This window comes from Chanos chanos, chromosome 1 (genome assembly GCF_902362185.1).
Source record: "Chanos chanos chromosome 1, fChaCha1.1, whole genome shotgun sequence".
In the NCBI taxonomy this organism is placed as follows: Eukaryota; Metazoa; Chordata; class Actinopteri; order Gonorynchiformes; family Chanidae; genus Chanos; species Chanos chanos.
In genome coordinates this window covers 19,850,704-19,869,294 of record NC_044495.1, presented here as the reverse complement: position 1 = coordinate 19,869,294, position 18,591 = coordinate 19,850,704, and the positions used below count along the sequence as shown (strand labels likewise).

The 18,591-nt window shown below is 40.0% G+C and overlaps 1 protein-coding gene across 1 annotated transcript; it reads right to left on the bottom strand.

Annotated features, from left to right (window-relative positions):
- Positions 1–1,560: 1,560 nt before the first annotated feature.
- On the bottom strand, positions 1,561–16,463 carry cry1a (cryptochrome circadian regulator 1a). The gene is made up of 14 exons (XM_030767420.1): positions 16,204–16,463; positions 7,930–8,038; positions 7,493–7,635; positions 7,006–7,190; positions 6,738–6,826; positions 6,328–6,468; positions 5,501–5,812; positions 5,106–5,257; positions 4,443–4,645; positions 3,990–4,109; positions 3,561–3,659; positions 3,297–3,374; positions 2,903–3,001; positions 1,561–2,452 (listed from the first exon to the last, which is right to left on the bottom strand). Exons 1-13 carry the CDS (start codon positions 16,359–16,361, stop codon positions 2,907–2,909), a joined length of 1,884 nt encoding a protein of 627 aa, XP_030623280.1. The 5' UTR covers positions 16,362–16,463; the 3' UTR covers positions 1,561–2,452; positions 2,903–2,906.
- Between the last annotated feature and the right edge of the window lie 2,128 nt (positions 16,464–18,591).

The window sequence follows — 18,591 nt, the reverse complement described above, 5'->3', positions numbered from 1 at the left end:
AATGCAGCACAGCTCAAACTGTCTTTATAAATTTTAGAGTGTTTTTAAACAAAAAATCAAATAAATGTGTATGTATCTTGATTGCAAAAAGGTAATATCAGCCCTAAGAATTTTTTTTACTTATCCACTCACCTATCTTCATGTCTGCTATTTTCTTTGCTGTGAGGAGCTTCTGTACAAGCTCGCAACTTTTCAGTTGAAAAAGCTCAAAGTCATGATTCCTTACAGTGTTTCTACCGTTCGGATTGTTCCACTCTTCTGTCATTGATGTTGCCTGAGGAGACTCAGCTTTCCATGCCCTGGTCTTTGTGTCAAAAGTCAAAAAATCTTCACCATTGACTTTCCACTTATCAAACATGAGGACCTTAGAACCATTAATTAGGCATCCCCGACGTCTCTGGAGAACAACTTAAAACACACACACTCAGTAACATCACTCATGGTTAAAGGCACTCATTCTTTTTTTTTATTTTACAGGTTGCAGTATCCAATATTACCAATGTAATTTAAATATGGTATAAGTTCTATGTTCTGAGTCTTCTGGATGAAATGTCCTCCATTTAGATAGATATGACAAATCAAATACGAAAACAAACAAACAAAAAAGGTCAATAAATAAGACCTCACCATATGTGCCAAGAATCAATTGTGAGATCTTGTCATGTGAATCCAAAAGATCATAGAATTCCACCTCACAGGATCTCTGTTCTGTCTGCTGTTTGTCAGAGTTAAAGGCCTGTGTAACCCAGTCATACACATCCTGCTCTGTCAGTGTGGGGCTGTTACACTGTGAGATGACCACTCCATCCAACACAGTCTCCTTCTTAAACTGTATCCGATCAGGCTCAGCGTTAATGGTATACGTAGCCATGAGAACATGGTCGTCTGAGGAGTTAATACAAAATTCAGTGTTACTATGATAATATTTTAATATGTATTTGTTAAATCTAAAGCATTGGTCAGCTATCTTTTCATATTACAAAGACTCAACTGACCCAGCTTCAAATAGATCAGATACACTGCAGTAAAATAAATACAGAAATGAATGTATCCGTACTTACCTCCCTTCACAGCTGGACATATGAACCACATCAAGATCACAATCATTGTCCAAAGTTTTGTGTTTCCTACATATCTATATGTTAAGCATAGATGTTTAAGAATGGGAAAAGAAAAACGAACACTGGCTTGTCCTAAGAGAGGCGAAGAGAGAATGTTGTGCAAGTAACAAGGAAGAAATACTTTATTCTTAACTGGTGATTATCTCATCAAACCGGTTTGTTCACGTTCGCTGCAGATTTCAAGACAGATTACTTTTCAGTGTGTACACGCAACATAAAAATGTGTGTGTATATATTCTGCTCATTTTTACTAATTATGCCTCTAATCCCACATCTGTACCAATAAACCCATACAACAAAATAATCCTGAGAATCTTGAATGGGATAATCTCCTAAACACACACCAAGTGTATCAAAACCAGTGATGGCATGTCTCAATCCCTAAACATCAGAACCTCTAAATCAAAAAAAGTCCATGAGACACAGTATTCTTACATTTTATTTATTAAACAAACACAATGTGAGACAACAAGAAGCACAAAGTGATGCATTATACACTCATGCAGTATAGAACAAGGACTCTGAGCAGGGATGGAAAAGACTGGGGTAGAAAAAAAGAAGAAACATCATCATGTAGAGAGGGAGGAGAACAAAGAAACACTGAAGGAAAATGGAGGGAAGCAACCTGAAAGATCAAAGTGATAACATTTGGAAGAAGAAGGATGGGTGACATGTAGCCTGGAAAGAGTTAAATAGTGAGGAGGGCAAACACAGAAAATGAGAAAATAAACATAAAAAAGAGAATGTTTGATTGTGGGAAAAAGTGAGGGAGGCAGACATACAAAAAGAGAGAGCGCGCTGCATGGTGCATGCAATAGACCAAAGAGGAGGCTTCACCGTTTATGGACTGTCTAACATGTTTTCTCATTGTCATAAAGGACAAAAAAAATCAATCCACAATGATTCTTTATATCAAAAATATATCAATGAGTATGACTACACAAAAGAGAAAAAGCACATACAATATCAAATATGTACAGTTTGTATGTGAGAAGAATTCATCAAATCTTTATATACATAAAGGTTTTTTTGTCCCAAGCCAAGTTGTAACACTTATACAGTGTTGTTGGAACACAGTGGCAGTGAACATGAGAGAGTCACAATGTTACTTCAGTGTGGAGAGGACGTCGCCTTCAGCCTGGTCGTAGTCCCAGGGATAATATACACTTTGATACACAAGAAATGTGTGGATGTGCTTGGAGAAAGGATTATGCATGTCTTCTGATTGTGTGAGGTTTTCTTTTCCATCAAAATCAAATGTAACAGGTTGAGCAAATGACAATGATTTGGTGTCCTCCAAATCACACTGACCAGTGTGTGTGTATTCAGGCCTGTGTGTGTAGCAGGGACACACAGAGAGAGACAGAAAAAAGTAGTGGGGAGACAGAGAGAGAGAGAGAGAGAGAGAGAGAGAGAGAGAGAGAGAGAGAGAGAGAGAGAGAGAGAGAGAGAGAGAGAGAGAAAGAGAGAGATTAAATAGTTAGATATCATCGAACGTTAAACCAAATTGTGCAATGTCCACATTTTGCAGAGTAGGATTTTGTTGCAATGATATGAATAGTTATTTAGTAACAGCAGCATTAAAATTTCTCCATATCCAAACAATTCAAAATACATATGATTTCTATAAATGTATCTATGAGATACTTATACACCTGTACATATACATGAAAATACAACAGGGAACTTTATGGTGATGTCATACACAGGAGCAGAAGGGGCAGGGTGTACCACTGTGTCATTTAATGTTGCTGCTGTTGTTGTTGTTGTTTAAGACAAACCTGTTTAAGAGCTGCTCTGTCTCTGAACTTTAGAGCCTGTTCCAGGAGCCAAATCCTCACTGTGGCGTTTGACAGATGAGCTGGAGTGGAGTCCTCGTCCTGAAGAAACAAAAGAGAAACCAACCACAGTGAAAATGACTCAAGTCCCAAAACCGCCACACATTCTTGTGAAGTAATGTGACACCTGAGATAAGGGACTATTTTAAATCGTACATCTTCAATAAGCCAGTCTGATGTCTAGTCTGATATCATTACCTGTCTCTGCTTTACTAAAACACACGCATGTGATTACTAGGTACGCACATCACCGTTTAAAATAAACTGCTGTATGCGGCATTAGACATGAAAACCGCATTTTGCTGTTGCACATGATGTTTTGCTGTCATTGCCTTACCATGCTGTACAGCAGGGCCAGATATCTGCTGAGAATCTGCTCTGTAGCAAACCATGCCAGTAGTGCTGGCCGCATAACCTAGAGGAGGGCAATAAGGCAGGTGAACTCTGGGGAAATTGTGCAGTGTGTTTAGAGAGGCTGGTTGACATACAGGTTCTACTGAGGGCTCTGACACAGAGTGAAGTGTTCTGGCTCTGAGATTAGTGTCTTTTAACACATGGATTCCTGTATGTGTATGGGTGCTTTATGTGTATCATGATCTACCTTGCTGTTGAGTGCTGCTGCTGGTTTGTGGTTCTCCCTGGGGGTAAACCATCACCCCGCTGTGCCATTCTCCCTGAGGGTTGGCTGGCATCTGATACCCTAGGGCAAAGAGTAGAGGACATCATCATCATCATCACCACTAAGAGAATTTCACAACAGCAGCAGGTGTGGGAAATTCTTTATGCACACATATGTTCTGTTTGTTGATCTAACCACTGAGAGGTGGCTTTAGCAGGACACGCTTACGATTCTTAAAGAGCACAGCCAGTTCAGATAAATTCTGGAAATACCTGCCCAACTTGTTTAAAAAGCCCACAAACAAATTCCTTAACTTTCAGAATGTCTGTTAACTTTGGCCTGTCACCCAATCACACTGAATCAAAAACCGTCAGGGCAGAATGCCAACCAAAGTCTTGGAACATCCCTAACCTTGAGTCGTACAGGAGGATGTGGTGGGCTCCTGAGGGCCCTCTGCAGGTGGGAATCCAATCATGCCCGTGGAGCTTTCCCCGTTACCATTTGGGTTTGACGGCACTGTTGCCAGCAGCCCTGCATACAGCAAATAAGTTGTCTCAGTCAACCCAGAAACTACTATGCACTTACACTACTTTATTATCCACAACACTTATTTACTATAAAACTTGTCATTTGTAACAATTTGAACTTCACGCTGCCCTTTATGTATTTACGTTGTTGCTTCTGACAGGCAGTAGTGTAAGATAGCTTGGACTAGTCCCTGACAGTAGCCATCCTATCAGAACAACGGAAATTTCCATTTCTGTTTCATGTTATGGTGAATGTATTTATCTTTAAAACAATTTTAAAATTCTAGTCTAAATAATAATAAAAAAACCAAACAAAAATAACAGGAAGTTGTCCTACCTAAGCCACGGTAGCAGGAGAGCTGTTGATAGATCTGTTTCATGCGTTCGATATTGAGGCGGCTTGCTTCTGCGTGGTGCACCATGGGTTTGGGGTAGTGCACACCAATCACGCATTTGGCCACTTTCTGAACGCTCTCTGGGGCGTTCCACGGGTCATAAATGTACTTGGCTGGGAAACCTCTGAGAACAGGAAGGTATCGCCTGTAAGACAACAGAGTCAGAACAGAACTGCATAATGAGACATGATCCACACATGGTGTAATCACAATCCACAGTCAACAGAGCAAATCCAACACGGAGTTAATGTTGAGAGAATAAACTGGAGATGTGAATCAAGTCCTTAAGAAACTGACGAGGTGCACAAAACCGTTCTTTGTTCAGGCTGCCTCTGAGAAAAGCTCTTATTCAAGTGCAGCCCTTAAATCAAAGTGGTATCCTGTAGACAACATAAGCCTCACATAAAAGTCTGGGGGAAATTAATCGAAAGGTTTTCCTAGTGTATGTATTAACGATTTGTTTCATCCATGTATATTTAATTAAGTCCTGATTTTTTATAGGGTTCCAATGTACCCAGTGAAAGACACTTTCTCTCTAAATGAGACTGTGCAAAACTCAACCAGAACAGGAATCAGACCACAGGAGCCCTGGATAGATGGCTCACCTGATATAGTCCCCATTAGGGTCTGTGCGGCGGCCAAAACCCACTGGGCAGTAGCAGTGGAAAAACTGCTGGAAGAAGGAGCTACAGGAAAGCCACATCCAACTGCCAGCGTTCACACTCCAGTCTGCATCCAGTAAGAGTTCCTCAAATACCTGTTGGGACAGGAGATGCATTGTTCCGCACTTCATGGTAATGAAAGTATGGTATGACATCTGGTGGCTAAAGTGTGTTGCTACATCTCAAGTCAACAAATCATCAAAGGGACAATGAATATTTATAGCATTTTACACTTAAAAAACAATGAACACCATGAGAGCTTGGGAGCATGAAAAGAATCAAGGCTTTGGAGCTTTGTCACTATTCCTGATCCCAGATCAGTGCAGATGCTCTAGTACCTTCATGCCTTCCTCCCAGCTGATCCACAGGTCTCCTCGGGTCAGAAAGCAGGCCACGGCATGTCGGGCCAGGTGATGGATCCAGCCCTCCTGCCTCAGCTGGGTCATGATGGCATCGATCCAGGGGAAGCCCGTCCGTCCCTCGGCCCACTTGGCCAGGGCCTCGGGGTTGCGGTCCCAGGGGATCTGCACACAGATGGGGTTGCCCTCCATCTTGTCAAAGCGTGGGTTGTTGGTAGCGGCTGTGTAGAAGAACTCACGCCACAACAGCTGGCCATAGAGTGAGAGAGGAGGTGAGCTGTGCTTCTTCACCTGGAGCATGACAGGGAAAGAGCAGGATGAGGTAGATTATAAAGTATGAATGTCACATGTTGATGCATAAAATGGCATGCTGCTGAACACAGGGCGCACAAAACTGGTCCTGAAGACAGGAATCCCGATGCTTTTAGATCTCGCCTTATAATCTGAAGTGAAGCTGCGCTTGAGCAGATTCAGGTGTATTGATTTACCAGACAGATTTGTAGTGGTTGGTAAGAAAAAAATCCAACAGGACTGATGGATTTGATGGCCTGATTTGTGCAACCCTGATTTTACAACATGATTACACAGAAGAATAGTTTGAAGTATGCCAAAATTCATCTGAAAGATTTATATTTTCCTGGTATAGATAATCACTTTCTTTGAAAACAGAATGTCAAAGACAGGCTCGTAGAGGGATGATAATGTAGTTTGGGAGATCATTTGAGGTATCCTTGATGTTTAGGCCATTTTATCTTTAGTGTTCCAACTGTTTAATTGGGGGAGAACACTCATAGTCAAAGCCTTACCTTCCTGTAGAGGTCAGTGAGTTTGAAGTAGAAAAGTCGGCAGGAGAGACAACCAAACCGCAGGTAAGGACTGAGACCAGTGGGACTGGCCAATAAAGAATTGGCATTCATTCTTGGTCGCTCAAAGTTGGCGACCCAGGCCTACAGAGAAGGAGAAGTTGATTAATTACAACTGCAATTACAAAGCATTGATCAAACTGTTTTAATGAAAATAAGTATAGTACAGTTTAAGACATTTCATCAACGATCACTGATCACTGATTTGTTTTAGTGTGTCAGGTGTTCTACAGATTTTATTCTATATGTGTGTGTGTGTGTATATATATATATATATATATATATATATATATATATATATATAAAAATATAAATTTGTTTTTTTTTTTATGTTCTGTGTGTTTGAGTCTCACCTTCCTCTCAAGGTGTCTCTCCAAGCGAGTGAGAGCCTCAGTTTCTCCTCCTGGCCACGTGGCAGTAGACAAGCCCTCTGTGTCAAATCCTGCACATAACAAAAACATTCAACCTCATCCAGAAGGATTCCAAAAACCCCCTTACATATTTATTCTATCAAAACTGCTTTTAAAAGAGCACAGGTCTTTTTGACACCTATCTGATCAGAAAATCATCAAATACAGAGCTGATTAAAAGCGTTTACGCAAACTAATGCAGATGACTCACCCAGTTCTTCCAAGGAGGGGACCCCAAACTTGTCATCATGGTCATCAGAAAGGGGCGTAGTGCAGGCTCCCATGACATCAGCGGTGATGGCTTCAGCCGGCATCTCCACCGGCTCCATCCGACTGATAAGAGTCTGGAAGCGCTTGTAGGTTAGAGGAGACTGACCTCCGTTCAGCTCTATGATCCTGGCAAGGAAAGAGGGACGGATAGACTGTGTGAATATGTGGCTGGGCAAGTGAAAGTACAACTGTGATAAAGGTCAAGAGTTACTGAAAGAGGGAAGGGAGGATGAAAGGTGCGCACAAAATACTCAGCTTTTGTGCACAAAATACCGAAAAGGACCGAACTCCTTTATAATCAGGATTATTACAGCTTTGCTGTAGTGGCATGTGAAAAGGACTTCAATGTTTAAGGTTTAATAAGGGTGTTGACTAGCTATAATTGTGTAATGTGAAGTCAGGTTGCTGGGTCTGGGGAGAATACTCACTTGTCCAGATCATAGAGGGTGTGGGAGATGCGCACTGTCACCTTCACCCCGGCCTCGCTTGCCAACTTCTTAATGGCTGCGTCACGTTCCTTCCCAAAAGGCTCAGAGTCATACTCATAAGACAGATGAGTGATGTTCCACTCCTGAGTGTGTTGAAGAGGAAACAACATTAGGGGGCGCTAATAGATCTAGTATTGAGAATAGCACCGTTTGATGAAGACTGTGAACAGACTATTTCGACGTAACAAATCTCGCTCCTTTTAGGAATGGGTGGCTCTCAGAGTCTTCTGCGAATGATGTAAGAACAGACGATAATTTTTCGCATCCGAAAGAGATGGTACTATTGTAAGTAGCGTTAGCATATTTAGCCGAGGTTTCCTTTTACTGCATTGTGGATCAATCTGAAGACATAGCGGTTCCAGAACATGTCCCAGTACCTTAAAAAGTCGGGGGAAGACATCGGTGGGTTGACCGCGGATGACAAACAAGCGGGAGTTGAGTTTACGAAGACTAGCGTCCAAATCTTCTAGACACTGCAGTAAAAACCTGCGAACACAGAAAATACATTAAGAATGAGGTCTGTATTTTGTTGGAATGCGAGTCAGTTAACCGTGCGTTAAGGGATATTGAAATACTTATAAAACACAGAACACATGGTACCAGCGGGGAAAATAAGGCTGTACCGAAAATAGAAATATGAACGTTCGCCTGTATGCGTCAACTAAGTGAACTACTGTTAGAACTACTTGATTTAAAGGCCTAACCTAAAACGCACGGCGGTAGCTTATATACAGTGACTAAATACGGAACTAACTTAATATTCCAAAAAGAAAAGAACACAATACCCGAATTAATCTTATATATTTAATATGATTTCAGAGATGTAATTGCACCAGTGTATCCACTGCCAAAGAACTACGCTGACCAGACAGGACATGCCGGTCTTAAATCACTCATAGCATCACCGTTAGCAGAAAATGACCTCCTTATGTAAAATGCGCACTAATGAATGCCGAATGAGGTTTCCATCTCTCTGACATCTGAGGAACACAGTGTTCCTGCCAGGTGCGTAGAATTTCACTGAAGTGCTATCTGCGATGAACTGATCTCATGCAGCTCAGTTAGTAGCTACACAGCCCCCATGCTTATGAAGGAAGAAACCAAAAGGGTCCCATAAAATGATATGAGGTGAACGTACAGCTGTAGTTTTGACACGGCTGTTCTGGGTTAGACTTGTTAAGTCATTAGCAAATCATTAACTTGTTTTAGTCTGCATTTCTCTAAAAAATAAACATTCAGACCAGAGTATCTTCAGAAAATGCCAACTTTGAGTGATATTTAAATACTCTGAAAAAAATAACCAAAAACCTAATTACATGAAAGCAGTTATTCTGCAATTTTAAAATAATACATTCTACATTAATTCTGCTTCTTTGGTATAACGGCATAATGCATCACTATGAAAAACAGGACTGTATCATAGTTGTTTCCTGACAGCCCAGCTGTGAAATTTTCTTGGTCCCATGAAGATGCAGTAACAACATGGTTTACATGTTTATTCACCGAACGTCACAATGTTTGACAGGCAGGGAAGTGAAAACGAGCTTGGTCATGATGCAGGAATGACCCAGAAACCCAGTCTGTGCCTTGTGCAGCCTGCAGGCGGTTACATAACACAGCAGAGGGTCAAATGAGCGCCTGGGAACACAATCCCGGTCAACCTCAAACGCACGAAGCTACAGCTCACAAATTAACTCACTCCGCCTTAGCGCTCAGGCGTGTTCAAATCTCTCTGTTATACTGTAACTTAATGAGACAAGTCAAGACATTATAATTGTGTGATCAGTTCCCAAATACATTCTGTGACATCAATGGCCTTCTGTTTTTGGATAGGCTATATTTTGTCATAGACTCAGAAAGTGACTTCACACATCACTCTGAAAAATACAGACAGATATTCAGCCAGTATTAAGAATAAGAATTGTGTCTTTTTTATTTTTATTAAACAACTGTAAAATTGTTACATTGTTAATTGCTAAAACAACTATAAAATAACCGACGAGTGCTCAGCTCTGTCAGAAAATTGTGTCACGCGGGAATTGCTTTTGTAAAGCATCTCCACCAGAAAAAGAAAAGTACACTGCTTATATTTCTTCTTTAAAGATATTTTAATGTTTGACCTAGCACACCAGATATTCACTTTTTTTGTCTCATTCATTTCTTTAAGAAAGAGAATGCAGCATTATTTCCCTTTGAATCAGCTATATTGGGGCTCTGCTTGAACAGAAATGTGAGGTCCTCTAGTAAAGTGTATTCCTAGGCCAGGGATGGGAATGCACTAATTTTAAATAATTGTGGTAAAAATCATTATGTTTTGAGAATAACCTACACTAGGCCTGTTTTTCCACAGTCTGAATTGCTTCTAATCAGTGAACACAGACCTGGTTTATGCATTGTTGTGTTTGTGCTGATAACATTGTCCCCAACTGTTCCTAATTCAGACAAAAACAAGCAAAGGCAAATCAAAAAGAAAAAAAAAATGCATCTCATTTGAGAAACAAAGATGCCTTTTCTATAAAAGAAAAAAGTAGAGAAATACAAACAACTTACTAAAAGCCCTCATCAAAGAGAAAATGTTTTTTTAGCCTTTCCATATAATAAGAGTTGAATTGTGTTACTGTGTAGCACACATGTACATCATGTGGTAAGCATACGGTCTCTCATTACAGGTCTAGGCTGTGTAAAAGGATGTCATGGTACTAACTCTTTATCTTCAGGACCTGGCTCTCCATAATGAAGAGCATGCTGTACGTTTACTGCTCATCTGGCCATCTCCTCCCAGCCTGTCTCTCCTCTCCGTGTTAAAGCACACATTTAATGGCTAACCGCTAGAAACTGCCTATGGACGACTACAAATTATAAATAGGCAAAAAAAAAAAAAAAGACATAACATAAAAATACATACTGTGAAAACCCACAGGAGCTCAAGTAAAAGGTTTTATAATATGTTTGATTAGATATTGTGACCAAGAATATTTAGTGGTTCGGTAAAGAGGTTGTGATGTACCACTGATGGCTAACGCATGTCTTCACTTTTGAAAGCACTTGACAATGTTGACTTATTTTTTTAGACCCTGAGGATTCCCTTTAACAACAGTTAGGGAAAGAGTCTGGGGGACTGATGCTGGACTACACATTCACCTTGACTGAAAACTGTGATAAGAAGAGATTCTTTCATCCCAGTAATATCAGGCAACAATTGTATGGCACACCTTAGGACAATCTTAAATGTCACAGTACAACTTTAAAAATGCAAACAGCTGTGACCCTCCTTCCTCATCTTCAATAATGCCAAAGTCAAACACAAACACACAGATACAGAATGGTCATTTTGTAAGTGCTCTCCTTTCCTGTTGCTTGGTAACACATTAGGTACCACTACAAACTCTATACTGGTGTCAAAGGCATTAACTGAATAATGAAACTGTTGGATTTTCTTCCAAACAGGCCAGTTAACCAAACAGGAAAAACCGTGGTGAGAAACTGTATGCACTCAAATTCTTGGAAATAGCTAAATGGCTATTTAAGGAAATGAAATAACTTTTAAAACAATCTATGTACAAATCAGAGAATTGTACGGGATTATCTTGCATTCTGTAGAAGAGCTAGAGAGTGCACTGCAAACGGACAGAAAGACCGACCCTTCCATCACTTTTTTTCCACCTCCTTTATTTCAAATATTATCCTCAACATCATTTAAACTCCCAAGAAAAAAGAACGCCCATGACAACACAATCATGATACAGAGGAAGTCCATAATTAGTATGCTTAAATGAACAAGTAGCTTCTACATGGTTTACACAACACTTATTTTCCAGGACGTTCATTCTTCCTTCACCTCAGAATGATGTGTCATCCTTTGCTTGCCCAGTGCTGGTTAGAATTACACACAGTGGAGGACATTTCCTGTGTGGTCAGAAAGTTTTGTTTTGTAAATCCCTGTGTGATTGTCAGTGTGCCTCTCTGCCTAAAACCAGGTCAGTCTAACTGACTGACTGGCCATGAGGTGTGGTTGAAGTTCAGTCAATGAATCTCAGCTAACCTTATGACTCATTACCACATACTTGGCCCAAGGATGTTGATTTCAAGGTGATAAGGTGGGATTATTTCCTAGACTGTCTGACCCCTATGCTGTGCCATATTAATAAGCCTTGAAACATTCTAACCTAATTGTAGATTCAAAGCCTTGAACAAGCCATTAGCTTATATTAACTGAATCACTGTTCTGTGATTTACTTAAGGTCACAAAAGGAAATTTCACCTGTACACCAGTTTAAGGACTGGTATCAGATGATGCAGACATTTCTCATTTCACCTCACTTTCAAAGATGATTCAGTGCCAGTCAGCTAGGCATCTCATTGTCACTGTATAGGCAAGACATTATAAACTACCTGAGTTTAAGTCTGCATCTCCCAGAGTATCTCCTATGCAGGTGCTAGAAACTCAAGAGAGTCACTGTTGGGGGGGGGGGGAGGGGGGTTGACAAGCCCCAACTAGAGTTCTACTTGACAAGCCACAGTTACAATGTTTTAAGAGACATCTAATGCCCTTTGGAAGCAAGCACAGAAATGAAAAAGGAGCTGGATTTACCTGTGCCTTTCACACAGTCAGACAGATCATTATCACTTTCCTATTGCCACATGCACCATAAAGTATTTGATTGAGATGTGGACTCTTTCTGGAAATCCATCACTCTGGTTACCCTAAGGACTTGGGTACACACAGAGGTAAGTGGGTCATCAAGCATTTTGTGGGGGCTCTGTCAGCCTGTCTTCCCTCCACCACTGACACAGTGCCCTACTTTTGTCCCAGCCACACTGGAGACAGGAGCACAAGAGAGACAGGGAAGGCAGGAAGGGTGTGTGCTCTGTTACATCACACTAGATGTCTGACAGAGTGATCTTGTTGATCCTAGTGACACAGGGAAAAACGAGAGTACAAACACACACACACACACACACCCCTAACATATGCCAAGATTACAGGTATATTTTGTGCTTGTAGCAGCCCTGAGTTTAAGGCCTTCCCTGCAACTGCTGTCAAAGGAAGCAAATGTTGAAATGAAATAGCATGATTTTAGATACCATTATTACAGAATATTGATAACATTTTGAATATCACATTTATGATTTTTAAATTATTAACATCTGTACTTTACTTTTTAAACTGAAAAGGTAGGTATTGAAGGGGTTGAGCTTATGGCATTTTCAAGTTGAATATATTCTAAAACATGGCTTTAACTTGGTTTGGTCAACTTTAATTTTTGTGGCACTTATTCAGTTATATGTTCTACACAGGTATTATTTGAAAGTTCTCAGGTATGTAGGCCACCAAAAGACCATGACCGGCTCAACAATAGTCCATTTAAATAACTAGCAGCAATTACTTTCAACTAAAGAGCAAACATTAACAGAAGAAACCATTTTACAACAAATTCGCAAAGTACATGAGGAACTAAACACCATATAAATTCAATGAAGTATGTGAACCCAATGATTAATTCATATTACTGCTTCATATTTTCTTTCAGCAACTCCAAACATAAGACATCTACAAGATTACATGAAATGAGGTCAGTAATGCTATACGTCTTGCTCGGGTTGATGAGTCAGTCATGAGAAAGCTTGACTTACTTTCCTCAAGACTTCCGATAACTCATAACGCTGACATTTTATGTACTTTAATGCAGCAAAAAAAAGAGACTTCAGTCCAAACTATTTGTGTCACTATCAAGAGTGCACATATGCACCAGAAATGTCTCAATGGGCCAACAAGGTCTGACCTACAGACTTATCACACGAAGTCTGTGTTGAGACCTGTTCAGAGATTTAGATGAAACTGTGTGTGTTTGGACACAGTCAGCTATAATGAAATGAAAGACGTTGAATAAAAGTTGCTCGGCATGTCTCAACATGGCAGCTGGTGTCAAAAGCAGTGAGAAAAGGAGGAATGTGTAATGGAGAGTATGGCAGAGTCACCGAAAGCTCTGCCTTACATAACCAATATAGAGGAACATGCATGGGGCAAACAAAGCAGTAACCTTACAAATACCTAACAGAACTCACTCGTTGTCCCCAGTGAGGTTGGGGGGGAAAAAAACAACAACTACAAAAAAAAAAAAACCCTTCTTTCTTATTTTTTGGGAGGAGGCTGCACTATGTGAGAGCTCCACCTGTTTTCTGGAAAGCCTTTAACAGTCTACACAATTATTGTTCTGAGGGCAACCAATGAGTATTGAGAGAATATACTGCAGTAATAGCAAACACATGCGTCAACGCTTAGGCTCTTTGGGGAGCACAGGGTGTCACTAACAGCTGAATCAGTTGGACCTTATCAAACATAGTTTAGAGTTTGAGACCTAAATGTCACATCAGAATATCGCTGCCACAAGCTATTGTTATTACAGATGATATAAACTTTCTTTTTGACCATGAACCAAACACCTTTGGATCGGCTGCTGCTGACATAAATGCTAATGAATGGAACATTTGTCAGTCAAATCTCATGCAGACAAGGTCATGACCGCCCTTTCATTAGGCTCCAATGGCAATCACTAAATGTGACTTATTTGTGTTGTGGTTTTCAAAGCAAGATCTTGTAAATTCCCTCCCAAACTATTATTAATTGTTCAAATATGTTATAGTTTTGCAGCTACAAAATCTGTATGGATCAACTGAACCATTTTGTTAATGCATACAATCAAAACAGTATAAGCAACCACATAGGCCATCATTGGTTGTGCACTGTTAGCATAAATATCATACTGATTAGCCAAGATTGTGACTTTTTTGTTAAAACAGTGACTTTGGGCAGGTGTCTTTTATAATGTGTCTTCTGCATTTTATTGTATAACTAAAGCACAACACTTCTAACATTGAGTAAGAGCTGAGACAACCCAAAGGAGGTTGTGCACAAATGAACATTTCTCTAATTGGAGTGTCTCTCTGCTGAATGATCCAGAAAATACTCTTAAAACAATCAAATGACCTGATGTAACTTGCCTTTAATTTGAAAAGGCATACTCTAAACAAGTCAAACTTTGAACTAAAAAGCCATACTGGCTCCCTCTGCACTACCTGGTGGCACAAAATTTAGAGCAGTAACATGTGCTTCATCTGTGTTTGGTCACCATATAGACCAATGTACTATGAGTAAATTAATTGTAATAAAAACAGTGATGTCAGTATGATATACTTTAAGCACAAATTAATGTCTCATAAGATGCCCGTTTTCTTGCCTTTTAATTACTCTTTAACTTCAACAGAACCCTGAAGAATTAATCTGTCAGAGTTACAGTGTGATCTGTAGATAAAGATATGCAGACTACTTACATAGATTGCCTGGAAACTACTGTTTGTCCCAGATTAAAAAGCAGTTCCATCATTTGAAATCTGCGTCGTCACTTTTTTTTTGTCTTAAATCTTCTAGCACAAAGGAAGTAATTTATAAATCATCTTTTCATGGGTACATAACTGTCCTTCTCACCAATCAAACGACAAAATTTGACATTTTGGGAGAATACCAGTGGCGACCGCTGAGCTGGAAACTGAGGGGGAACAAACCTCCCCTTTAAATGTATCATCGATTTCGACCTGTTCCCGTTAATCCGCCTTGATTACCAATATAACTAAAGACTCACAGAATAATTAACACCAATCGCGTAAATAAAGTAAATTATTACCAGCGTCATTTCTTGATAGTACTATTTCTCTTTACTGAACTGTGTAGCAATTGTTATACCAACACGTTCTTGTTATTTGTGGATAATTGTACTTTTCGCTCTCTACCCGACGTCAGGGCATATTAATGTCAAATGCGCTCGTCTGATTTGCAAGATTCTGCATTTTAAATGCTCGCGAAACACAGTGGATTGTCCGACGCTTGTGTGCTTTAGTGAAAGCTACAGCATGAAATTGTTTAACAAGGATGGCAATTATGAGTACGTACTGGACAACTCACCCCTCAATGTGTTTCACATAGTAACTTTTCCAGATTTAACAAACGAAGGTAAAGTTATTGAAATTGACCTCAACTTCTGAGAATACTATTGTAGTTTGTAAAAAAAAAAAACAGTATCTTTTCTGCTCAACAGCATTGAGTGCAGTGCACAATATTGCACTCGGGCCTCAACTAATTTGCAAAAAACGGTAACTGTGACAAATTGACACTGCGAATCATTTACTCTACGCGACTAGTGTAAATTATTCTGCGCTAGTTTTATTGGTAATCAAGGCGGATTAACGGGAACAGGTGGGAATCAATGATGGATTTAAAGGGGAGGCTTGTTCCTCCTCTTTCCAGCTCGCCAGACGCCAGAGATACAAACTCAAAGCTTTTAATAAATTCCCACATCCCTCACAACTGACCCCCTCTGACACTCACATGTGAGGAGTGAAGTCATAATTACTAGTAACTATATATGATGTCTGTTATTATGAAGCAATGTTTTGTTTTGCATTTTTGCAACGGGATGCAACAGGAAACAAAGTAACAAACAATCAAGGCTCAGTTGTTAATGACTTAATTGTTAATGTAGGCCTAATTGTTCAAGCAGCTGCGCTGATGCTTAAGTTTCTCAGACATGTGGTTTGGCTGTGGCCCCTGAGGGCCCAGTGTTGTAAGGACATGAGTAAATACAATGTCCTCTTACCTCCACCTGTTGATTCCAACGTTGGATGATCCCGCAAACCAGGGGTCAAGAATGTATACACAGCGGATAGAGTCCGCTCCCTGGATTGACTCTCTAAGCGAAGGATTGTCGTGGAGCCGTAAGCCCTTCCTGAACCAGTGGATCGTATTTACGACCATTACTCCACTGGACAAGTCCCTCAAGGAAGTAGTGTTTTAGTTTTACTGCAACTGTATGAGTCCACGTTATACTACTCTCACAATGAACCAACGAAAATCCGTACTTTCTCACTAACTAATGACTGATTAAATATTTAGGAAAAACAAACTAGTACGAAACAACTATCCTTGCTCTAACAAAACTTCTTCCATTATGTCAAAGAATTTGGACAATGGCCACAGCTGAACCATTTGTCCACAAGTGGGTTACCCGTACGCGCCTGCAACACTTTAAACGACGGGCGCTAGGACCAGGCTCGAAAGGCAAAAAGGATTCCCCTGTTGTATAACTTGTTTTTCTGAATGAAAAATAATAGAATTAACAAAAATAAGAAACAATGTACCTTATTTTTGATTCCAATAGCTTTCTTTAGCCTAGAGATACTATGTTGCGTCTAAGTAAAGCTATTCAGGTTAAGCGGCACACTTCATTAAATAAAGCCACTGCCGCAACAAACGTGTGATCCTGACCGGGCACGATTATGTAAATATTAATATTCGTTGGAAGTGTGGTAAAATCGCCTTACAGGTCTGCTACTGATGACAGTGACTCTCCTCTGAAAATAATTTCACATTTCAGAAATCCAAGCTCACGATATTTAGAACTCGTTTCTCAGTATATCCCATTGTAAATGCTGTCTTCAAGCGACACTCCCGAACTCTTTCAGCCATGAAACTCAATCGCCTCTCCAGAAACAGTCGCTCCTCCCAGAAGTCTGACGCACTTGGAATTAACTGGTATGATTGGCAGAAATACGCACCTACGTACGTTGATTCTGTCACGTTCCTGTAATGTGGTTTCTTAAAGTCTGTTATTTTCTGGTATAAAACGTTCCCTAGGTATCTCGAAACATCAAGCATACAAACATAATTACTATTAATTAATAGAGATTTGTCTATTTGAAATCTACAATGTGTTTTTTTCAGTTATACCTCGATAAATTACTCTCATCCGGAAGCCCTCTCTTTCTTGTCTTTGATTGGCTCCTACAGAAATACCCGGATTGGCACATGAAATAGGGCATGAGGAAGCCAGCGCTTAAACGTGTGCATCAGCTATCTAGCAGGCTTCCTGTCTACTACTGGAGGTGTTGTTGACCCCTGTCACTCACATCAAAACAAGACACGATCTTTGATAGTTTCACACCATCTTACTCTCATTTTCTTTCCAAGCGAGTTATCTTGGCCTTTAGGCCTTACATGTTGTATTCCTGAGACCACCACATATCGGTGTTTAAGGCGGTGGAAATTAATATAAGTATGTTTACACAACTTATTCTTTATTATTGAACATCTCCTTGGTCCTAGATGTGTCAGAGTATGCAGTCTTTGTATTTTTGTTTATCGGTATACAGCTAATGGAAATAACATTTCAAAAGACACTTTAAAAAACACAATAGGCTACTCCTGTCAACATGTAAACGCAAAGATACAGATAACATGAATAATTTATAATTCATCATTTACAGTACAGAGATATAATGTTTTGGAGTTCAGTGTAGGCCTGCAGAGACTTTATGAATTTCTTTTCACTGTTTTCCCCTCTACTTCATACAAGTGGGTGAGTAGGTTTGATCACATTGGTCAGTCACAATAATGATGAATTTGTTCAGTTGTCAAATCTTCGTCTCTCACATTTGTTGCAGGTATTTCGTGATGCATCATAAATCGGCCGTAGATTGAGCACTGACAGACAATTTCACCAAAGACCACTAGATGGAAACAAATTCACGCATTTATAATTCAGATCTTCGTTTGTAACTGTTGTCTCCCAGGACTCCCATTGTGCCCCATGATATCGGAATTTCATCGGTTAGATATAAGGAGAGTAAGCTGATTTTACGCTATTGTACGCAATTGTCAGTTACAGTGCTTAACCTGCTAGAATGCCTAAGGCGTCAAAACATGCTCTGAGAGTGCTAGCGTTACATTTACTATCGATGTGGGTAGCATATTTCACCTAATCGCCATCGCCATGGTGACAACTCATTAATTATTCCTTGTGCAAAGCAGGAGCATTTACGAACGGTCACTGACCGCTGCCTCACAAGTATGGCCTACAGCATTGTTTTCCATATGCCAATATAGCCACAAATGTCCAATGAATTATTAGTTCTCGTTAATTACAAATTGATGCCATGGCGGGACAAATGAGCAGGAGTAAGTGATAAATGGTTGCACAAGTGACTGT